The sequence below is a fragment of the Pseudopodoces humilis genome, chromosome 4 (genome assembly GCF_049639895.1).
Source record: "Pseudopodoces humilis isolate 2021_Gansu_Grassland_sample_001 chromosome 4, ASM4963989v1, whole genome shotgun sequence".
Classification (NCBI taxonomy): domain Eukaryota; kingdom Metazoa; phylum Chordata; class Aves; order Passeriformes; family Paridae; genus Pseudopodoces; species Pseudopodoces humilis.
In genome coordinates, this window is record NC_142203.1 from 4,869,951 (window position 1) to 4,894,729 (window position 24,779).

Here is a 24,779-nt window from a genome sequence, read left to right on the forward strand (position 1 = left end):
TCTCAATAGGAACACCTGAGTTTGTTTCCTGAAAATTCACTGCTTTCCCAAAGTATTGGCAGTAATTTTTTATTGTATTTTGGTAATCTCTTTAGCATTTAGCATCCATATCGTCTTGCTAGAGACAGTAGCCTTGAAACTTTGGTTTTTTAAGAGACTTTGTGTTCCAGCTTCTTCTAAACTCAGATATGATCCAATTCCTGCCAGACTTACTCAAACAAAACTTCAGTCTGATATAAGCAGGAGATTCAGGTAAAGATAAGGGAAGGAGAAAAATCATCAACACATTTTATTTCTAAGGAACTATTATTTTGGCAAGACAGTTCTAAACACCAGCCAGCTACAGGACATCTGGATTATACTGGAGAGATGGATTCAGTAGAATCCAAAGTGATCCTAAAGTTTTTAAGCCATATTGTCCAGAATAAATAAAAAACACATGCTTACTTGTTGCAGAAGATACTCAAATTACTGGAATATTAATTATTTAATTCCAAATTCCAACATGGCCTCAGTCCCAGCAGTTAAAAGCCTCAGGTAGAATGAGTGTGACTCTCAGAGAAGAATCTGAATGATCAGACAGAAGAGTTTTCCTTAACATCCACCTGCTGTACTCAACTAAAGGTGACTAAAAATACTTTGGGTAATTGGACTGCAACCAAAGAACATGCCCCCACTGCCCTGAGAGATGGGTCTCGCTCCCACACCCTGCTCTTTCCCTTGGCTCAGCTTGAAAATTTCAAGTAAAGCACTCAGCCCCTCTCTCTCTCCTGCTGTTTTAGGCCTCCAGGAGTTAGAAAGCAAACATCAGAGAACAACTGCCTCCTTTGCAGGAAAACAGGTCACTTTAGCAGAGGCAGAACCAGGCTTTGGTGCATGATGGGTGGCAGGTAAGTAAAAAGAGCAAAGTTTTCACACAAACGACATTTGAGCTGCAGAAGTCACGCGTGTGACAAAGCAGTTGCCATGAAACTGTACCCTCTTCAACAAAAAACTAATTTCTTCACCTCAGATTTTTCTGACATTCTGCTATGACAATATAACCATGTAAGTTTGTATTTTCATCTTGCTCAGTATAATCTACTTGTTAAGTGCCTTTAAGGTATTCTCAAGTTCCACAGAAAGACACTCAAAAATACTTCCACATAATTCCTAAACATCCCAGGACCATAAACGGGTGTTATTTTCAGAAAACAGAATGTGTGCCAAAAAGCTTTAGATCAAAGTATCTTCCAGTAGTTTTACTCCAAATTTGGCCATGAAAAAGTCCAACTTAAAAACCAAAACCATCTAATCTAGCCTTGACATTCCACTGTCTGATAACAGCCTTCCTTTAAGGGGGAAGAGACAATTTGACCAAACTAAAGGTGACTCTGATTGAAATGACTACCACCAAAAAAAAATTTATCTAATTTATTGTGGAAAAATGTGCCAGAGAGCTTGATGAAATTTCAGCCGGACAACAAAGTAGACACATTTCTTTCTTTTAGATGCATGTTTCTTCCTTTTTTGCCTTTTAGTTCCTTTCATAAGTATTACATGATACTGGCAGTATCAGCTTCCAGGCTCAGTAAGGGCTTCCCCAACCCCTCAACCCCATGTTGTCACATGTCTCAACATTGAAGAAATCCTTTTTCATAGACCAAAGAATCACAGAATAGTTTGGGTTGGAAGGGACCTTTAAAGGCCATCTAGTCCAACTCACATGCAATAAGCAGGAACATTTTTTACTAGATCAGCACCTCATCCAACCTGATCATGAAGGTTTCCAGGGATGGGGCATCTACCACCTCTCTGGGCAACCTGCTTTAGTGTTTCACCACCTTCAACATAATTTTTTCCTAATATTATCTGATTCTACCCTTCTTCAGCTTAAAATCATTACCTTTGTCCTATCACTACAGCCCTGCTAAAATGTCTGTTCTCACCTTTCTTATAATCCCCTTTTAGATACTGGAAGGCTGTTGTGAGGTCTCCCAGGAGCCTTTGGCCCCAATTCTGTCAGCCTATTTCCATAGGAGAGGTGCTCCAGCCCTTTAATTATTTTTGTGACTCATTCCAACAGGTCCATGTCTTTCCTGCACTGGGCACCCCACAGGTGCAGGTGGGGTCTTACCTGAGCAGGGCAGAGGGGTAGAATCCCTCCTCCCTTGCTGCCCATGTTATGGGATGAGCTCAGGATATGTTTGGCTTTCTGGACTGCCAGAGAACACAGCTGGGACATGTCCAGCCTCTCACCCACCAGCAATTATCGACAACAGGAGTGGTGCAACCCAGCTGCAGGTTGCTGTGCATAAACTATTTATCACACTAGATTGCAGTAGTTTTTATTTGGGATGCCATTTTGATCATCACATTCTACTTCCTGACTGCAGATAAAGCCCACTGGCAGATCAGTGTTCTTGCCTGGGAATATTAATGTATTTCTCTGTCAGCCTTCATACTGCTATCTATTCCTTGCTGAACAATTTCACACATTTCACAAAAGGCTTTTGATTGCTTAACAGAGCAGTTTTATCAGAACAAATGCAAATTACTATTTACAACACATTTTTGATTCTCATCTTGGCATTAAATGGTGTTTCTCTGTTGCTACTCATTTTAAGACTTCACTTAGACCTTTGAAATGAGGATTCACCTTATAAATTAAGAGTATTCACTCTGAGTAAATATTGCATTCACTGTCTAGACTGTTGGAAGATGTCAGATTTCAGCACTCCCCTTATGCTGAGCAGATTCAGATTCCTACAGAAGACAGATGTTTGAAATTCTTGAACAACTGTGTCTTGCCTAACAATACACTGAAGAATCACATTTCAGATGATGGTACTGCTTGTGTGACATCCTCCCATCTTCACTTTTTTCCAATAAAATTAAATGGAGAAAACACAGAAGAGGAAAGCAAATAGCATTTATTGTCTAAAGAAACTTCAGTTCTGTTCCTGAAGCCAATTTTAAGGTATTCCTTTTTAAAGAAGCTGGGTGTATTTAGTAGAAATTACTCCAAACAGCAATTGGTTTAATCAAGAACATGCCCTTATAGCCCAAGAATTGAGCTGATAAAGCAATTTCTTAATGACTTAGCTTATATAGGCACAAGACAGCTTCTTCTAATTTTACCAGGTTAATGACAAAATTACATACAGCCAACTAGTTCATGTGTGCAGCTGAATCTGACACACTTTACCAGAACAGTTATAAGAAATTGTTAAAATTCTCACACAGAGAAGTTCACCAGCAATAGAGAACTATCAGCGTGAAAGCTGGGGTTTATTTAAGGCATCCTGGATACATTGTATAAATGTCTCCTACAGAATTCAGGGTAAACCCTGAGCAACTGGTTATCTTTTTCTGTGTCATAAAATGTAGTTCTCACAATATGTGCATGTAGCTATTCAGCATGCAGCTCTTTTAAGCACCCATCCTTCAGCAGCATGTGATACCTTTAAACAAAAAGTTTTGTTTTCATGGTACTTAAAATAGGATTTCTGTCAGCATAATTTGTGTTCTGTCTCACAACAATATACATTTTTTGTGTGCTGTGTATTACTTTTAAGGTATAACACAAGAAAGCAATTTTTAAAAACAAAATTAATATTGTTGTCTTTGAAAATTAATACAAAACATTTTCTTTTTCCCTCTAATTGTAAACTTGTTAAAGACTTGGTCTAAGCATATTTTCTCATTGACTCGGGCTGGGAATAGCCAGTTTTCAGGCAGAATTTCACAGATGTGTAACACAGTTCCATATCACCATCCCATTCTGTATGGTTCATGATTTAGAATACACCATTACACCTATTCAGAAGAACATCCAAAACTTTAAAAAACCATGGACAGGTGGCATGTGCTGGTGTTGCTTCATAACTAGTTGATTGTTAATTAGTTAATTGGCAGCTTCTATTTAATCCATGACATCAAGCTACAAAAAAATGAAGACTCCAAGTATCTACAAGTATCTACAAATATCTATAGTATCTCTTACAAGTATTACACTGAACACTAAGTTTCAGTGTAACATGTAAGGAATATAACTGCTAGTTTGTCCAAAGAGTTTGGGGTGTTTTGTTTAACTTAAGTGTTAAAGAAAATTATAATTTTAGCTTCCAAGGTACAGCACATTTGCAATGAAGTTGGATTTCAAACTGAGTTCAATGCTTTTGGTCATCACCATGGAAATGTGACTACTCAGGCACAAGAAATTTCTTTGGTACTTTTATTTTTCTTTTCTCTAAGCACAGCATTGGTGACAGCTTTTCTAAATTTAGAGATGTACCTGGAACTAGAACTTTGTCTTTTCAAATCAGATCTCCCTCCACATTCTCCTTACCATCCCTGCACAAAGATTAACCTAACCCCTGTTTGCTGAACAATACTCTGCAAAGCACTACTCTCTGAAGAAAATAGTCTAATTTTGTAAAAATCATTTATTCTAAAAAATTGGCACATCAATGAAAAGATTGCTCTGAAAAGATTCTATTCTTATGTATTGTAACATCTCTAAAATGCCAAAGTTCTCAGTTATGAAGTGTATGCCACTTAGAACTGCTTCACATCTTGAGCAAAAAAAGACACAACAAGCAGAAAGCAGCAAGATTTCAGCAAATGCTAATAAAAATGTTCAGTGCTTCTGACATTAAAGAGTGGTTTAGATTGGAACAGATCTTTAAGATCAAGTCAAGCATTAACCCAGAATGGCTAAGGCCAACATTAAACCATATCCCCATGTGTAACATCTACATATCATTTTAGATCCCTCCACGGATATTTACTACATCACCTCCCTGGACCAGTGCTTTTCACCATTTCTGTGAATAAATGCTTCCTCATGTCCAAAGTAACCCTCCTCTGCCACAGCTTGAGGCCATTTCGCCTCCTCCTGTCCCTAAGAGCAGAGCCCAATCCCCCCGGCTGTCCCCTCCTGACAGGGAGTTGTGCAGAGCCACAAGGGCCCCCTGAGCCTCCTTTTCTCCAGGCTGAGCCCCTTTCCCAGCTCCCTCAGCCCCTCCTGGGGCTCCAGCCCCTTCCCAGCTCCGTTCCCTTCTCTGGGCCCGCTGCAGCCCCTCAATTCCCTGTGCTGAGGGGCCCAGAGCTGGACACGGCACTCGAGGTGTGGCCTCAGCAGTGGCAGCACAGGGACGGGCACTGCCCTGCTCCTGCTGCCGCCCCACGGCTGCCACAGCCCAGGGGCCATCGGCCTCTTGGCCACCTGGCCACCCCTGGGCTCGTGTCCAGCTGCTGCCACCAGCACCACCAGGGCCTTTCCCAGCTTGCCAGCCCCTCTGCCCCAGCCTGGAGCTGCAGGGCGTTGTTGTGAGCCGAGGGCAGGACCCAGCACCTGCCCTGCTTGTGCCTCACCCCAATAGCCTCATCCCATGGATCCAGCCTGTCCAGACCCCTCTGCAGAGCCCTCCTGCCCTCCGGCACAGCCACACTCCCACCCAGCCTGGAGCTGCCAGGAATTGACTGAGGGAACCCTCCATCCCCTCATCCTGACCTTTGATGATGTTGAACAGGCCTGGCCCCAGCTCTGACCCCATGGGAACCCCACTGGGGCCCAGCCCGGCTGGATGTCCCTCCATTCCCCACCACTCCCCGGCCCTGCCCTCAGCCACTCCTTCACCCACAGAACAGGGCCCTGTCCGTGAGCAGCCAGCTCCTCCAGGAGATGCTGTGGGAGAAGGTGTCAAAGGCTTTGTGAAGTCCAGGCAGACACAGCCACAGCCTTTCCTCAGCCCCTGAGCAGGTCACCTTGTCACAGGAGGGATCAGGTTGGTGAGGCAGGACCTGCCTCTCCTACACCCAGGCTGGCTGGGCCTGACACCCTGGCTGTCCTGTTCCTGTTGCTGATGGCACTCAAGGTGATCTGCTCCATGGCCTCCCTGGCACTGAGGGCAGGTCACAGACCTCTAATTCCCTGGATCCTCCTTCTGACGATTCCTGTAGATATGTGTCACATTTTCCAACCTCCAGTTAACTGGGACCTCCCCAGTTTGCCCGGACTGCTGGTAAATGATTGGAAGTGGCTCAGTGAGCTGGCTCAGCCAACTCCCTCAGCACCCCTGGGTGGATCCCATCCCACGACTTGGGAGTGTCTAGGTGTTCTAGCAGCTCACTGACCATTCCCTCAGGGATTATGAGGGCAACATTCTGCTCCCATTCCTGTCTTGCACCTGAGGGTGCTCACTAAACAAGGTAAATGTACTGTCCAGTATTCTTCTTTCTACTAAAGTTTGACTTTGAAAAGAAATAAGTGCATATGCTTGGAAAAAAAAATACAGGCAAATAATGTCTAGACCCATATGAAGCAAAAGATAACCACAAACCACTTGTAAAACACCAATGTGGCAAAAAACACCTACATCTCAAATACTTGTAAATAAAAAGTCCAACTAAGTCAACAAGAAAAATATTGCTATGTTTCTACTTGCTAACTGTAAAGATTTTTTTTAAGTACCAGATAATGTACTCTCATTTTAAAACACTAAAAATATTTAAAAATATTTAAGAATGAAGAAAACCTAGACCAATGCAATGTGAATTACAACAACAATTCAGTTACTTTTCTAGTTAAAGGCATTAAATTGGTATATTTTTATGGTTTCACACAGTGCAATGTGATTAAGCCTTATCTAATTACTTTCTTATTTGGGATGTGCTACAGTGAACACCTGACAGTACAAATCAGTGTTATCAAAATGAAATATAAGAACTGGGGAATAGGAAGATGTAAAACAAGTAACACAGTAGGAAAAAAATATATACATGATTGTCACATTTTTGAAACTATCTTTTAAACATATAAGCATTTGAAGTTATCATAAATACAAAAATTAGTAAACTTTTAACCACCATAAAAATTTGTAGTTTTAACTCACAAATCCAACATGTGCATTTACACATAGCTTACATAACACATTCCAAAAGGCAAACCACAACACAGCCCTGTTCTCATTTCCTTAGAGGAACTTCTCAGCCAGCCTAATCTGGAAGACAAACATCTTCATGACCATCACAAGGATTTTAAGCCACTTATTCTGTTTTCTTTGCTTGTTTTTTCTTAGCACTCTCATGGTGCTGCTCAGAAGGCTGGTCACAGACTGAAGAGCCGTTGGAAGATGTGGCACCTTCACCCTTCACTTTGGAAGGTATCTTTCGTGAGCCAAAAAACATTTGGCCCATTGCAGCCTCAAAGGGAGCAAGTGGAGAAGTTGCACATCTTGTCAACATCATTTTTACCTACGAAGAACAAGGATCAAGTTACAGTAAAAGTTGTGATGGCTTCACAGGTAAACAAGTTCAAAGCTGAAGGGGTGTATGGCATTTTTAACTTTCTACGCGAGCATGAGGCTGTGCCACCACTAACAGAAGTCTGCTCATTTTAGCTGAAACTGGTCAAAGAATGCTTTTCTTTCTGACCAACACTCTTCAGACAGCTGTGAAGGGGATCTACAGGGAGGCCATAGAGGGATTCTTCATCAGGAGCTGTAGCAACAAGACAAGGGGGAATGGATACAAATTGAAAGAGGGGAAATTTAAGCTGGATTCCAGGATTAAATTCTTTACTGTGAGGGTGGTGGGATAGAGGTTGCCCTGAGATGTTGCTGATACCCCAACCCTGGTAATGTTCAAGACCAGGTTGGATAAAGCCTTGACAAACCTACCCTAGAAGAAGATGTCTCTGCCTATGGTAGGGGGATAGAACTGGATAATCTTTGAGACCACTTCCAGCCCTTAACATTGTATGACTCTATGATTCTATGAGCTAGACATAAACAATATGCACAAAAATACTCTCTGTAAGACTGATTATCCTGAGAGTAAATCACATTTAATGCCATATAACTAAGGTGAAGAGCAACTTTTATGCGTAAGTTCTGTGCCTTGTTCAAACTGAAAAACTGTAAACAGAGTGGCTTCCTTCCACCTAAATTGAAAAAAACAGAATGCATAAGGACCTGAATGTATAGGTGCATAACCAGATTTTAATTGAATTCCAGACAGCCATAATCATTCCATAAAGTTCAGAGATTTAGGTGGACACCCCTTAGGACACATAACATGGAATCAGGATTGAAAAACCTGTTCTTCAGATCCAGGTACTGAACAAGTTAATATTGCAACAGTTTCAACAGCTTTCAGAGACATGACAAGTTTATAAGAGATTTCATTAAAGGACTAAGCTAGATATACTGTGGCTTTTTTACTTTGTTAGTGAAGTGGGTGGTAGAGTTCCTGACTGTCAGTACAACCATCAGTGTAAGGATTTAGTTACTCCAGTGTAACCAGACAGACAGTTTCTGTGGAAACCTGCAATTTGTCACTTCCAGAATAGCATTCCTTTCCCTCTCCATTCCCAGCATCCACAGTTCAACAATGCCTTTATCAGTTCAGATGGAAAATCAAGGACACAAGCTTCAAGTCTTGACTCCCTAAAGTAACTTCTGCAGAATTAAACTTGTCAGCTCCTTCACAGAAAGGAGACTGGCAACCACACTTCCACACATTCTCTGGTCTGTTCAACACCAGCTCTGAAACTCTTAAAATTGTCAGATATCTGCTAACAGAGATTCCTTTCTTATAAACTAGTAATCCAGAAGAAAAGCATCATCCTGGAAAGGAACAAGGCTTGAGGGACTGAAGACTTCAATAGAGAAGTAGTGTCTATTTTATTAAAAATAGTTACAGCTACTTCAAAATAGTTTCGGTATGCTTTCCCTTCCCACCCAAACACTTATTTTGTGAACACTTTAAACCAAATGAGAATCCAGCTGGCTTGTTTTACAAACCCACTGGTGACAGCATAGGTACAGACAAAAGACAGAGAACAGGAGAGTTTCTTTATACAAGAATAAGCTTTTTTTGAGATTACACACATACAAACCTGGAATATCAAATATTGAGTGCCAAAATTCCTGATTTTTTTTTTCCTTTTCCTCCCCATCCCCTGCATACATTTAACAGAGTCAGTATAACAGAACAGGTCTTCCATTCTGCTCGTGTATAGAACACTAAACACATTACTTCAGCAGGAGCTGGCCTTTCCATCCAGAAGCATGCATTTTGAAAATTAAATAAAATATTTTCTCTTACTTGGTCACTAGCAACACTTTCAAATTCTTACCTTGAAGACAACAAGAAAGATGGTGTATAAAAACATAAGGTTGTGTCTTGCTATTGGCAAGTATTGTCTGCGTTGCAGGGTGAAAAGAACTGCTCCTATCAAAGTTGCCTTCACAGGGCTAGAAATCAAACAAAGAATGTTAATTTCTCTTCTCTGCTCTACAGTGGAAGCTGCCTGGAAAGCAGTACATGTTCTTAGTGTGGAAAAGAATTGTCTCTGAATAGAACTAATGAAAACTTGTGCTAACTGTGGTGAGATCCAAAATCCAGGTATAACTAGATTAATATTTTCACTTTATATACTATTACTATGCTTTCTGTCCATATATCATCAAGTCTGGCACTACTTTGCACACCCAGCAAACTCCTATTTGACAAATACTCCTCAAATCAATGCTTCTATTCCGACTTTATATGTCAGTTTGATTCTCTTCTTCTTCTCCCAACATGTTTTATTGTAAAGTTAAATTACAGAACTCACACTACAAGGACTAGACATAAAAACCGGTTCCTATACTATACTGCAGGAGTTAGTTACTCCATGGAGTTGCTTAAGGTGTTGAAGAGTAACACAGTCCAAGTCTTGATCCACTGTAACACTCCAGCAGCTCTGGGACAGTATCAGCTTAGACCCAACTGGAGCCAGGCCTGTGTAACCAGGTTTTGTCAGTACAGTTGTGCTGACCTGAGACATGCAAAAATTTCCAATCTATTTCCAGTTTACAGTAATCTTTGTTGTGGTACTAAATCCCCTCCTAGGTATGCAGACAGAAACCAAGAGATTTTTGGTCAGTTATCCAGAATTCTTAATTTCTTAATCTACATGTGACATGTGCAGGGGATACTCCTGCATCCACCACATCCAGTGGTGACACTCCAGAGCATCTACTGTAGATCTGTTCTTCACTGTCGTTTCAGTAACCAAATTTTTTGGGCTCAAGAAGCCCAAAAAACAACCCTGGGTATGGAGGCATCTCATCCATTTGCAGGATGTTTGATGTGTTTAACTCTGTAATTTAATTCAATTTAATCCTTTTAAGACTTATACATAAACAAAACTTTTAAGATATTTTTTGAGTTACTTTGCCCATCATGGAGAAAGAGAATATATGCAAGTGATGCCAATCAGTAAGCATTGCTCTGGTGTTGCACCTATAAAGACAGTTTTATTTGTGTCTAGAGTACTATTTTTGAGAGTCACCTTTTCTTCTGGAAGTTTACGTTCAAGACTGCCATTTAGGCACTGACAAAAGAAAGAGAAATTCTAAATACTTAGAATTTCAGAAAAAAACAACTAACACAATCCACAGAAAGTTTAAATATTGCCAAAGAGAAGGCTACAAATGTCTCTCCTGTTATTCTGTGTCTAGGAGTGGCTGCTGAAAAGCAAGAAAGCTTTTTAAAAAATAAAATTATTATTTTTAAAGACCTGAGTGTAACCTGGGAAAGATCAAAAGAATTTTAGGAAATTATCACAGTGACCTTATCTTGACTTACAATAATAGCTTGTGGCTTTCCAGCCTGTTTCAATTCTCATTTTACAGAGAAAACCAGGAGGCATGCAATATTCCTCATTCTTTGCTTCTGCAAGAGAAGTAACTTTTCCCATCTTGCAGGTCATTTCTGCTATACTGAATAACCAATTTGTACCTTCTCAAATAATTGGTGTCTTTGGAGGAAAATAGCACTGGCAGCAAAAGTAAGAGTGACAGTTCAAAGGAAGCCATCTTAGTGATACTCAGAACATACACCAAAATTCACTTGTGTATTTCTAGTACCTCTGTACTTTCATTTTTGATAGAAGACCATGTCCCTGTAAGAAAAACTGAGCCATTACTGCTTTCTAGCAATTCCCCACTAGGTCTTTACTACTTTCTGGCAAGTTTTGTTGACTTCTCTTCCCATCTGCAGCTCTTGGGCTATGAACATAAAATGGCTAAAACATCTCCTAAAAGTCCCAAAGACCAACATCCCATCTTTTGAGGATACACACCAAAACAGAGTGCAAATATGTCCTAGTGTTTTTTTTTATTTTTGGCCTCAACCACTGAAAGTAAGCACCATCACAAGGAGTTAGCAAAACAACAGCTAACTTGTTGCAGTTTTTAGAAAAAACTTACTAGGACATCTGCAGGAGCTCATTGGTTTCAGGTTTCCACACTCCTCTCACCAGCTGCTCAAAGTTGGAAATTAGGCCACCACCAGCACCTAAAATTGCAGAGATTTATGGCAAGTTTCCACTGACTGCTACCACTACTATGCCATTGCTCCCAGGAAAACTCATGACACCAGGTGCTAAATATGGCACCAAAACCCAGACTTAAGTAGACTTAATCCAACTTTTCATGCAAACAAGACTCAAACAACAGCCACAAAACTTTAGAGTTTGAGATACTCAGCAAGAACCTCAGGTCTGCCTGTGACAGCATCTAAACTGATGCAATCATCACATTCACATATGTTGCTTCCCACAGCAGCACAGAATCAACCATAAACAAGAGCTGCACAACTACTTTCTGAAGTGACCCTGATGCTGGGCCTGCAAATACAGCTGTCAGGAATGTGGTTTCCAGAGCTCCAAATGGCAGACAGGCAAGAAGGGTCATCCCCAGTTTTAAACCCGAGTCATGGTTATAACCCAAAAACCTAAGATAACCAGTTCTCTTCTTCAGCCTCATACAGGGACGCAGCTCTGAGGCAGTAACACTGTTGGAAAGTTCAGCAACAGCTACACAGAAGATTTACCTCTTTATTGTCATCGACTGCCTATCCTACAAGTTCTTCTATGACTACTGAAGGGAACTTCCCTCAAAGCCCTTCAATGTCACCCTTAATTCAGGCAGAAAATCTGCAGCACAGGCTTTTTCCTTGAGGGGACATCAGATTTCATCAGGACTGCCATGCCCAGCACAGCAAGGATGGTGCTACAGTTCTGCTCAGGGGCTAGACATTTAAACACCACTCCAAAACAACCCAAAGCCTCAGAACAAGATGCTATGCACGTTACCTCTGGCCCAGCCCACAGCTACCATGACAAGCCAGGCGTCTTTGTAGACAATGTCTGCATGTGCAATGCCATCTGTGATCTTCCAAGTCCTTGTCACTTCTTTCATTCCTGCCACCAGAAGACGAAGAGGCAGAAAGGAAAAGCAGCGGCAGAATATGTCTTCTGGGCAGTAAAACGCTAGATACCTGAAAATAATCACAAAAAAAAGTTAGCCACATTTTTGTTAAGGAATTATCTTTTCATAATCTTTAAAGATGTTTTTGGCATATGACTAGCAATGCTTGATATACTTATGACAACTCAAAGTCTTGTGGTACACATCTTGGAACAAATTTGAAAAGCTTCTGAGTATGCCTGAGCTTTTGCACCAAAACCAAACACTATTGCCTCATTGTCCCAGAGAAGAATCCATTAAAGTACATGTGAAATAGTTTCACATTTTTCCAACTGTTCTACAATTTATATAATCACATTTTTATAATCCAAGTTACTAAAGTGGTATCTGATTGACTTTGTGTGGTTTGAGTTTATTTTGTGAGTTATATTTAATTTAGTTTTGTGTAGGGGGTTGTTTTGTTTTGGTTTTTTGTTTGGTTTTTTTGGGTGGTAAAAAGAGTAGTAAATTAAATGCTGATTCTGTGCTTCCAGACTGTAGGTACCTGGAATTATATAACCTCAGCAAGAATGCCTCCACTAGTTAGTGTCATGCTAGATGAAATGCATGGCTATTTTTAAACACATCTAAGATCTTAGTACTCACCAATTCTAGCTTTTCCAGCTTGCCAATTACAAGCACTCTTCTTTATTCAAAGCACTGAAAGAACATTACTCAAAATACCTTTGATCAACTTGCTTTTAAAACCAAGTAAAGATGGCTAACAGTTAAATCCTAAGTGACAGTAAATTTTAGAAGATTAGATTATGTAGTGTTTTATTGTATCTCTTCAATAATAAACAAAATTCAGTTCTTACTGAGACATTCACAAAAACCCAATCAAGATTAAGTGTCTGGACTAAATTATTTTAAGTAGATTATTTCAGCACAGGAGTAAGAGTGTAATAATTGCATAAGAGCAGAGAAAGTATTTAAAAATAAGGATAACCTTTTGTTATCTTAAAAAAAAATAATAAAGACACTTTGCTTTAAGGTTTTAGATCTCAATCCTGTCTACCAAGAATTTCTGAGGCCTTTCCAGATGTCTCTGTATGCAACCAGGCTTCAGCCAAAGATGCAGAGAGAGGATTTATTTTAGAGGCTACTGCAAGAAGCCATTTAAGCCACCTACTCACTAGACAACTCACACCAGAATTGATTTACATCTGCAGAATGTGGGTTTAGAACCCTGAAGCACTGGTGACAGGACTGAGGCTGGCACTGAAGGCCCACCACGACATTCCTGCCTGTAATCTCTGCTAACGGTAGATGCCGCTGTCCTACAGACTATTTACGAGCATTCCTCAAGCCCAGAACAACTTCACTCACTTTCCAGTTCCAAGCATGGCTTGGGGAATTTCATTTTGCATGATCTGGGACCAGGAATTAAGGTCATTACACTCAGGAAGAGGGGATTTTGTAAAGCTGGAAGCTTAAAACGTTTTGTAATATTCATAGCACCCCACTAAAACCCTCTTTAAGTTGTGCATGACAAACCACATTTGACCACAGTGAGTTAAACAGAAATCCTGTTCTCTTCAAGCATAGCCCTAGCACATGGCACTTGATGAAACAAGCAATCAGTCTGCCCACATCAGACTAACAGAACTACAGGCAGATTCTGTAAGCTCTGTTAATAATTCACTAATTAATACATATTATTAATTTCACCCATTTGCCTAAATCCAATATGTCATCTCCTATTGCAACACAAAGACTGCAAAACTAATACATATTCTGAGACAGATAGAAACTTTCTTTCAGTTTAATGAATTTGTAGCTGTAAAACTTATGGGGCTACTGGAACTACAGGATTTTAGGCAGGTCAGACTATCCAAATATAGTGATTGAGCTTTCTAAATTCAAAACCCCACTGCTGCTCATAATTTTTGTTAAGCTTGAAGTTTTCTTCAAAGATCACTTTCTGGAACAAATGAACTCCACTTGAAGGCCACATTTATATGAAAATAACTCCAGAATATTTTTTTTTTTAAATTTTTTTATTTTTTAATTCCAAAGCTTGCCAAATTGCCTCATACTTGATTCAAGCATACAATTCAGCTGGCTACTGTCTTCTGCAACAATACCCACCCATCTGGGAAGGAATGAAATACTGAAAAAAAAATATATGTGTCTGGTAGTAGGAACTGGAAAGACGTGTCTTGGAACCTCAGTTACAGGAAAGTCCAAAATTTTTACATCAGCCAGGTTCTGGGCTTCAAGAGCTACTTTTGCAAAACTTGACTGCTTTTATGACATACCTGTGTTCAGCCAATCAGCAACTGAATTAACTTTATTATTATTTTTCAGCTGTTTGACCAGGAATACTATAAAAACCTAAGGCAAGTCTAATCTAGCAACAGAGCATTTTGTAACACAACAGGCTCTAAGAGATGCTCTCTATCACCAAAGAACAGGATCAAAACAGCTGCTGTGACCCTCTGGATGAAGAGACAACATCCAAACCCACAACACTTCCAAGTAAAAATTATGATTTACATAGAACCTTAATGGTACAGTGTCAGTTCACAACATATAGCTTCCTTAGAGCCAATATTAGTTATCTTACCCCATTGTGGCTGCTTACCAGACTGAGGATGCCAGTAGAATATTTATGGTCTTTGCCAGAAATGCAACTGGAGGTTCACCAAGCATCAAGGAGGACAAAACTGAACCCCCAAAGCAATAAAGCATTGCACTAAACCAGCAGGCCAATGGACTTCGCACCGACACTTCCACAACTCCTGTGGGAAAAAAAACAGTAATAACAGTAACAGCATAAACAGAAATGAAAACTGAATAATAACACCATGTTTTAAAGGTCAGTATTTTTCAATTTAGTTCCTCCAGGTAATGAAAAATTCTCCAGCAATTGGCAGGCTCTCACAGGAAAATTTTCCAGAAATACAAACCTAAGGGTACGGTGACTTTAACCTACACCTCCTAAACAGAAGTGAAAGGCTGACAAAGTGTTCCCTGAACATCTTTTGTGCATTAGTTTGTTATATCTGGGTACCATGAAGAAAAGGCTTTCAGAGCATGGCAGCAAGGTCCTGTTGTTAACAGCCTGACACAGGAACATACTTGCTTTCAAATTTGTATTAAAAACATCTAAGTGGCTTATCTAAACAGGATTGCTAACATTTAGAGGGTTATTCTAGGAATTCCATTTCTGCTTTTGAGTGTTCCAAGAATTCAAGGTAACTGTTTTGCCTTCTTTCTTTGTAATACCGGGCTGTGATTGCTGGCCAAAATGAAAATGGCATCCAAAATAATTATCAAATTGTTTTCACCTGCACTCTCAAAGAGAGGAAAAAAAGGTTACCTTGAATTATAATAATAATAAATGTAAATTTCCCTAATTATTAAAAGGTTGACAGTTTTGTTTATTTCATTATCTTTAAAATAAACTATCCTTTTAAAATGCAAGGGAACTATGCCAAAAAGAGTACTCAATATTAAAAGATTATACTGGAGGTAATGGGAAATATTAACCATTTTCAGAGGAAAACAATATTTTACCAAAACTGGAAATATCCTCAAGTAGTTGTTTTGATTATTTCCTTCTACTTTAAAAGTTCAGTGTTGCCAGAACTTCCCCTTTACACTGGTTCTGAGCTCTGTTTGCCTGAATGAGTTTAATTTTCTGAAGTCCAAAGGCTGAAGTTCACAAGAGCACTACTGTCTGCCCCAAAATGAATTTGCCATCTGTCCCCAGTTCACAGTAGAAGCTTTGGTTTATCAGACACTTCTGTAGGAAAAGAAGCTTCTTACCCAAGACGAAAGGCTCAAACATTTAAAAAAACATACAGCACTCTCAAAACAATTCACTAAATATATTAACAAGACTGTTCCAGTTTTAGTGCTGCCATAGATATCAAGTACTCCAACACTATCTAAATGTCCTGATGCAGCCAACTTGTAAAAATGAGCACTCCTAAGCATTACAGAATACCTGAATATAAAATAGTATCTCTTTTATTTTTAACTATTTTGTAATTTATTTTTCAAATTGCATTACCTGGTGCTCCAAGTAAGACACTTGTAAAATATTAATGGCTTGTGTTTACTACTTTTGGAGTAAGTTTAAATTTAGGTATCTATTCTCTCTTCAAATCCATTTCCTGCCTTCCAACAACGACTAGCTTCTCCACATTTCCTTTTCCCCACAACTAGCAGCAAGTGGCTTTCAATTTTGAGGGCACATCCAGCTTGCTCTCTACAAGTAAGCTTTGAAACAATGCAAGTAAATTTCTTCATTTTACAAGTAAAAGGTCAAGAAACTGGAAACTACTGCACTTCAATATTTTTCTATTGGTCAGCTCTAGAAATGGATCAAATGCCTGTTTTTAACAATTTATACCTGCTTTCTTACAAGGAATATACCCAATACAGAAGGCAATGGGGCAAAAAACATTGATACTAATTTAAATATCATCTTAGCTTTGCTACCTAAATTATGACTGGGGTCTAGCCTTTCAGAAGACAGTTTTAAGTAGGTCACATGTTTTTATACAGAGTGGTCATTTATATTTGTCCTCTGATGCATCCTCTAAAATTAATGAGGCATCACAGTGCCATGCAATGGTGAATTGGCCAGAAGGCCACAAGCCCTGCAGATGTACACTTCAGAAAGTTAAGGAAAGGTTTCAGAACACAAGGACTAATTTTGAATTAAGTTTTAAATATCGTTCCTGAACAATAGTAACATTAAAAGAAAAAACAAACAAACAAACAAACAGAGAAAACACAACAAAAAAAAAAAGAAAAAAGACAAACCCAAACATCACAAAACAAAAAACAAAACAACCAAAAACACCCAAACAAACAAACAAACCTTACCAACTAACTATTTCTGCCAATAAGATTATATCTGCTTTAAACTTTTCAGCATAAAAACAGGTAATAATGCATATTACACACACATCTAGTGAGCAAACCAGGACGATATGCACAATTTTTTTCTAGTAACCCATTCAACTATATACAATATCATTAATTAAGATAAAGGATTTATAGAGTCAGACTCAACAGAGAAAAATTATGCTGGAGAAATAATTTCTCTTCAAATCACCTGAAACACATCACAAAAAAATGTCAGAAACAAACCAAATATGGCACATCAACACCTTTTGCTGTCTCTCTATCCCAAAAGAAGAAAATTGCCAGTTCTACAACTGGCTGGAGTTACAAACTAGCAACTCCTAAGCCATCCTCAAAGCAGTAATCAAGAACTCTTCTTTTAAATCACGCAGAAAGCAACAACTTGGTTGTCACTGCTGCGGTTTTCCAGTCACAAGTGGGCAAGAAAGCCTGACCAGGAGGGTTGGAAAAGTCCCAGGTAGTGTGCACCCATCCATGATCCAAATGCCCACACTGAATCTGATTTTAAGCAGTGGGGGTGGGTTGGTATTTTAATGAGACAGTAATCTGGGATAAAGCAAATGTAGCTGTAACTTGACCACACACTTCTTACATCACCAGGCACTCATGGCCCGTTATTTCCCTGTCAAATATAGCCACTGTTTTAAGTTTCCAAGAAGAACATAAAGCCTAGACAGCGTTAATTGACAATAATATATCCATACTGAGTATTCATAATAACTGCTATTTTAGTTATGATTTAATACTCAGTTCAAACCACTTGGGAAGTGAGAAACAGGCCAGCAGGCAGGCACCTGGATTACAGTTATTAATTCCAAGTGTTAGAAAATACTCAGGAGTTCTGAACTACCAGCTATTAAGCCAAGAAGAAAATAATAAATAGGAGCATGGATCTGACCAAACTTCTGACAGCAATTTTACTTTCCATAAGTGTTGCCTCGCTAAAACTATGCTGATGCAAAGCATGAGGCCTCTCATCCTGGTCTTTAGGTGTGCCCATTCTAGAGAAAAGTTTAAAGGTATTGCATGATCATGTCAAAAAGTCCCTTTCTAAATGGAACAGACACATTACACTATGCCACAGCACCCATTAAAAATTTTAGCAGCATTAATAAAGTTTGGTGAAGATTCTAGAATACTTAAGGATTTTTATACCAGTCTTCACAGTCTGTTAAGTGCATTTCACCAGCAGAAGGTCAAAATTCACCTCAGAACATTTAGAAAGGGACCAAAGAACAAGCTCTCACTAAACAAACACTGCAGAGCCCTATAAATCTGAGGCAAGCAGCAGCTCCCAAATTTGCACTACAATCCCAAAAGCCAGCTCAGTTTTCTACACAGTTATCACCTGGGATACACAGTTACTGTAAACATGTCTAAACCCATACCACAAGTGGCTTAATTCTAAACGCTGAAACAAGGCCAGTTGTCTACACTGTTACACTTGTGACAGCAAATATCAAAACAAAACAAACCAAAAAAAAAAAAAAGCCAGGCTTGGGGTTAACAGCCACAGTGTAGAAGATTTTCTGGAAGAGAGCATGTAGAGACTGAAATGCCGTGATGTGCTTTCATTCAAAACCTCATTAGCAGAAGTGTAAAGCTTTGCTAAATTCACTTTACTATCCTTGGGGTACAAGCCACTAGCACAGGACCCACCCGTGAGAGTCCTGAGCTGTTTCCTACAAGGCAGAATGGCCTTAAGGCCCCTCTGCATAAACCAAAGGATGTAAAACAGCCTCTCAGATGCAGTTCTGGGCAGAGATATTGGCCTGTGTTACACATGCCTTCTCTGCACCCACAAACCGAACTTCGAGGGGCCTCAACCCTTCTACTCCTGAGACTTTAAAACCGAAACAAATGCATAACTGAATAAAAATTAAAAGGTTTCCAGCAAAACTCTTGCTTGTTTTCGCCAGCGCCTCTTAAGTTCTGGCAAGTAAGAAAAGCTTGGCTGGGTGTCTTTTGCGGGAGGTGAGACATCGCTTATGGGCAGATGAGCTAATGCGAGCGGCAGACAATCCCATTTGCACGGCCATGGGGTAACCGGGTCGGCTGCTCCTCTGGGGACCCCCATCCTCAGCCGGCCGGGACGGGGCACCCCGCGGGACACACGGGGAGCAGGGCCGGGGGAGCACGGGGGAACACCGGCATTGGGGTGGGGGTGTGGGGTGTCCGCCCCGTCCCGTCTCGCCCCGCTCACCCCGCTGCTCCTTCAGCGCCAGCACGGAGGCGACATAATGCGCCAGGTCGAAGAAAGGGAACATGCGGAGGCGGGAGAAGCTCAGCGGCACCTGCCACAGCTCCATGGCAAGGCACGGAGCTCCCGGAGCGGCTGCCCGGGACTGGAGAGGCAGGAGAGCCCTCAGGACGCGGCTTGGCCGCTCCGGGCCGCCGTCAGCGCGGGGCGGGGCGGGCGCGGCGCCTCACGGGCCAGTGCCCTCCCTCAGCCCCGCCGCGAGGCTCGCCGAGGTGCCTGCCGTGCCTTTTGTTTGCCTTTTTTTGGTCAAAATGCTGATAGGCCTGCTGCTCCATGCACGGTTTGAGATGGGTTGTGGCCTCCCTCAGAGCCCTTCCTGCGCTGCTTCCCTGCGCATCCCATGCACAGGTCGCTACACTTACCCTGATACATTATATCTTTTTCTCTTTTTTTTCTGTCTTACTGAATACTTCTGAAGCTCATCAAGAGTATTTAGCATTACCAGTGTGTACGGTGGTTCCACATGTGGGCTTTCCCAGGTTGATGCCATCTGTTCATCAGTTACTGAGGGTATTAATGTTCTCCAGATCCTATCAGAGCTCAGCAGAAACACCTTAAATGCATCTTGACATCCATTTTGGTAGTGAAGGCTATTGCTAACTTTGCCTCCTTAAAGATCTGTGTCCAGCATTGTACCAATCCCACAGTATTTCTAGCAAAGCTAGTTTGCTCCTGAGCTACCCAAGAGAAACATTTTCAAAGGTCTGCTAGCTCCAAGATATATGATACTTGCTTTTTCTGTGTTCACCAGACTAGCTAACTCAAAGGATCTGAAGGAAGTTCATGTAATCAGGATTACATGATAATCCTATATTAGGATACAGGATGGCTGGGGTTGGAGGGGACCTTAAAGCTCATTCATGGGCAGGGACATCTTCATCTATCCCAGTTTCTCCAAGCTCCATTCAGCCTGGCCTTACACACTTCCACAGGAATTGGGCAGCCACAGCTTCTCTGGGCAACCTGTGCCAGGGTCTCCCCACCTTCACAAGGAAAAATTTATTCCTTTTATCTAATCTAAACCTATTCTCTTTTAGTATGAAGTCATTCCCCCTTGTCCTTTCATTATGTGCCCTTGTAAACTGCCTCTCCATCTTTCTTACAGGCTCCCTTTAGGCACTGGAAAGCTACAATTTTGTCACAACGAAGCCAAGGTATACCCACTTGGCACTGTTCTTGAGGGAACACTGTTAAGGTTTGTTGTTCTCACCTTTTCTGCATATTAACCTTTCTTTCTCTCCTCCCTCTGGAGATGGAGGTTAAGTTTACTAGTTTGTGAATTTTTTTCTGGTTTTCCCTACTAAATTTTCCCTGAGCTGTTTCTGTCTCTTCCATTCAGTTTCCACATGCTGGTGAAAAGAACTTTTAAAGGCTCTAAGTTTTGCACAATGTATGGTGAAGTTAAGCAAAGCAGTCTGAAAATATGCAGCTTTCACAGGTGCTCTTGAACTTGTTCTTTGCCTACCAAGATCTAATTTCAGGAAATAACTGAAATTGTAGAATCATTCTGGAGAAAAGATTTATGCCATTCAACATAGCAAACACTTGACCTTTTCCCAGAATAATTTCAGCTTGCTATGAATAGACAGCTATTATTCTCATTGATTTGCCTTTTATCAATACCACATTTACAGAATAAGTTCCTATTCTCAATGTCTGTTCCTTTCTGTGCATCCAGTGACTCATTTGCTCCCTGAGAATTGACCCATGTGCATGCAGCTCATTTCTATTTCCTGGCCATTTCCATCTTCATTTCATCTATATGAAGAGATCTTAATTTAGTTAAAGTGATCTCTTACTACCTTTTGTCATTAACAAATCTTATTTTCTCTTGTGCTTGTGCATAGACACAGAAACCAGAGTTTGTTTTCTAGAGCAGAATATCTACTTGCCCCAGTTTATAGGTAATAAGACACAATATATTAGTAAGCTGCATTCTGTGCAGTTCAGCATCATTTTGTTTCTCCCTGCGCAGGGCTCTGTGTCCGTGCAGCTGTAGCCGGGGAGCTGCTGACAGGATTTAAAACTATGTATCTTTTTCACTCCTTGCAGTACTGGTTTATCCCCACTGAGTGGCATCTGTTCCATTTCTAGGCAGCGAAAAATACTCGGGCTGTCTTGTATGTGATCATAGAAGGAGAGGGAGGGAAATGAAAAAATGGCAGTGACCACAAGAAACCTATAGTGACACAAAAAAAAAAGTCACAACTTGGGCCAGCAGCATCTGCCGTGCAACTACCACTGTGCCTGCAACTTGTGTAGATATACCCAAATTCTTCAACATGCCTTTAACGTATCACATGAGTGATACCTCTACTGATGGTGTTTTGCAGCAGATCAGCAACACCTGTCTGAACTTTAAATCTTTAGTCAGGTCCTCAAATGCATAATAGTGCACTGTCACTGCACCTGAGGTGTTGCTCTCCAAAGCAGAGTTGTGCTGGTTTGGGCTGGGGTAAAGTTCATTTCCTTTCCAGGGCTGGTGTGGGGCTGTGTTTTGGATTTGTGCTGAACTCAGGGGAGATGGTACAGAGATATTTTTGTTATTGCTGAGCAGGGATTGCACAGAGCCAAGGCCTTTGCTGCTCCTCATGCTGAGGAGAACCAGCCTGGACAGGTGACCCCAGCTGGCCCCAGGGGTGTTCCAGACCATGTGACACCATGCTCAGTGTATCAAGTGAAGGGAAAAAGGAATGGGGGTAACATTTGGAATGATACCATTTGTCCTCCCAAGTCACTATTCTGTCTGATGGGACCCTGCTCTATTGGGAATGGTTGAACACCAACCACGGGAAGCAGGGAATTCATTCCTCATTTTGTTTTGATTGTGTGAGCAGCTTTTGTTTCCCCTATTAAACTATTGTTATCCCAGTCTGTGAACTTTAACCCTTCCAGTTCTCTCTCCATTCCCACTGGTGGGAGAGTGAGAGAGTAGCTGCATGGGGCTGGGCTGGTGGCTGGGGTTAAACAACACAGAGGTAGCTGGTGTGGAGGTGGATCTCATAGCACTGAGATGTGAAAGCATGTTAACCACTGCAGTTAAACAAGAAAGATGTTTTGGTGAGTTTTCTACCTCCAGCTCCAGCAGGAAATAAGAGCAGCAGTTTCTCTGTATTTGCTGGTAACCAGGGAGAGATTCCTGCATATTCAGAGTGGCATCTTAGCAGAGCAGAGAACAGAGGAAGCCATCAGAGAAAAATCAGACCACAGAACACGGTCTGTGTAATAAAAGTAGAGTAACAAATAAGAAAACTTAAAATTTGATCAATTTTCCAGCTGTCCTGGATATCTCAGCAATAATTTAAAGACAGCAGGGGATAAAACACCTGCAATAATCTTGTTCATCCTTGAGCCAAGTATACAGATGCTGAGAGAACTGTGACAGTGCAAGCTGATGGTATTAGTGTGTAAGCTAGGTACACTTGTCTCTGTATGAGTTTTTTAAACAATTTTTTGTGTTTTGCTGATTTTAACTGGAAGAACAGATACCCCTTTCTGCATTTATTGGGAGCAGGCTAATAATGAGACCCGAGCAGCACACACTGTGCATGTAAGAATTTTAAAGATGGACTGCTTTGTTGTATGAGTGGAAAGCTCAACCTGAAGTCAAAGCACAAGCCTGAACTGACTCTCTTGCCCAAGGAATGCTATTCTGACCTTAAAAAACCCGACTGTAAACACCTGCACATTCTCCAGAGTACTTTTCAGCAGGATTATGCTAATTCTGTGTTTGGAAAAAACGTTCTGTGTATTTAGGATGGAAGTATAGCTGGTGAAGTTGCTGCTTAATGTAGGATATGTTTATTTAGTGTTTTATTTTGTAATGTCTATTGGAGTCCTACAGGCAGTGGCCTGGAATTCAAAAATGGTGCCTTAGGGGAATAAAAGGAGGACAACTTCTTTAGTACATTTCATCCGTATGCATCAAAACTCCTACTTTTCTTCTCCAAATCAGGAAATTAGAAATAATCTCTTTCTATGCATTACTAGTTTAAGTATTTTTTTATCTCAGACTCAATTCTGTGCATCAAAACCCAGTCAGGTGAAAATAGTAAGTTTTGTCACAATATGGAAATGGACATTTCCACTTTCTGTTCTCATCCTGCCGTGTTTGTGATTTGTAGCCATGTGTGACACTGCTGTCTTCTTCCAAACAAATTCTTGCTCTGCTCCACAGTTTTCTGCCTTGTTTCCTTGTTTTCCAACAGTCTTTTATCCCCATCAAGCTGCTTACTTTGATCTTCTAGAACATTTTCCTCTGTTTCCTCTCTCACCAGCACCATATATTCATCAAACCTGCATATTTCTTTTAGTATCACTCACCACAGCTTGCCTGATTTTCTTGCTTTTTCCATGCCATCATCAGCATTTACTCATGGCTCAGTACACCTGTCAGTCTCTGAGAATCTTATTATTCATTCCACTTTTGTCACCTTACTTGTGCATGCCTTCAGTCAATTCCCATATACTCAGGCCCCACCTTTACCTTTTCTCACCTTCCAGCTTCATCACACCGGTTACCCTCCTTTTCCAGTTTTCCTACAGAAGGTCTGGTCCTGTCTCCTTTCAGATTTTCTGAAAAGAAATTGAGAAAATAAAACATAGGAAGTTCAGACGACAAACTTTCTTCTAACACAACATTGCTTTGTTGTTTGTTTTTTTTTTTCCTTCCATGCTGGTTAGTGCCAATCTAAATTGCAAAGTGCAGAAATAATGGCTTTTTTAAACTGAGGAGCAGTGTTGTTTGACTTACATCCACCTCAGATCCATCCTCCATCATGCCAGATTAGATTTTCACAAGTATTTAAGCATCCATTTAAATTTTCTCTTACAGCCTTTGAAGCAGCAGCACTGTTTTCATTCCTAGGTGAAGCCTAGGACTATAGCAGCTGTAGTCAGTTCTGCTGGCTCTATCCAAGAGTTACCTGGTGTCTACCCTTAGGTCATGGATGCACAAGTAGGCAAAAGTGTGTGCTTCAGGCCATGGATGTTATACAAACAGAGTTTGTATGTCTTTAAAATAAATACTCCAGTATTTTGTATCTTTGTTGCAGTAGTAAACTCAGTCATGATTTCACATGGAGTTGAATTTGGATTAACAAAAGTTAGGATCTTGGCTGCTATGCCTCTCCTTAGCATATCTCCTTCGTTAACAGCATTCTTTTTGAAAAGAGTGGATTTTAACTTCTATTACCTTGTTTATCTTTCTACTGCATCATTAGATATATCTCTTACTGATTAGTTGATGGGACTGAGACAAGCTGCAACCGCCTGTTGATCCAGCCAAGGTTCAAAGGATTCCTTTCCCTGCTGTTGTGAATTCCTATCAGCAATGGCATGCAGGAGTGCAG

The 24,779-nt window shown here is 40.7% G+C and overlaps 1 protein-coding gene across 3 annotated transcripts; it reads right to left on the bottom strand.

The window, feature by feature from the left end:
* Positions 1-2,897: 2,897 nt before the first annotated feature.
* Positions 2,898-23,956, bottom strand: TMEM38B (transmembrane protein 38B). 3 transcript variants are annotated; one of them, XM_088054492.1, is made up of 6 exons: positions 23,915-23,956; positions 14,872-15,028; positions 12,131-12,315; positions 11,244-11,331; positions 9,125-9,242; positions 2,898-7,239 (listed from the first exon to the last, which is right to left on the bottom strand). In XM_088054492.1, exons 2-6 carry the CDS (start codon positions 14,976-14,978, stop codon positions 7,033-7,035), a joined length of 705 nt encoding a protein of 234 aa, XP_087910618.1. In that variant the 5' UTR covers positions 14,979-15,028; positions 23,915-23,956; the 3' UTR covers positions 2,898-7,032. The 3 variants fall into 3 exon arrangements, with proteins under 3 accessions (XP_087910618.1, XP_005532280.1, XP_014116291.1); XM_005532223.3 differs by lacking the exon at positions 23,915-23,956 and adding an exon at positions 19,372-19,553; XM_014260816.2 differs by lacking the exon at positions 23,915-23,956 and adding an exon at positions 17,394-17,629.
* Positions 23,957-24,779: the final 823 nt, after the last annotated feature.

What these genes read in the sequence shown, in the direction of transcription:
- TMEM38B (XM_005532223.3), bottom strand. Translation starts at nt 19,477, where the DNA reads ATGGAGCTGTGGCAGGTGCCGCTGAGCTTCTCCCGCCTCCGCATGTTC. An exon ending in GAGCTCCTGCAGATGTCCTA is followed by an intron (nt 9,243 to 11,243) that starts GTAAGTTTTTTC and finishes TTTGATTTCTAG; the next exon opens with CCCTGTGAAGGCAACTTTGA. An exon ending in TCTTTCTTGTTGTCTTCAAG is followed by an intron (nt 7,240 to 9,124) that starts GTAAGAATTTGA and finishes TGTTCTTCGTAG; the next exon opens with GTAAAAATGATGTTGACAAG.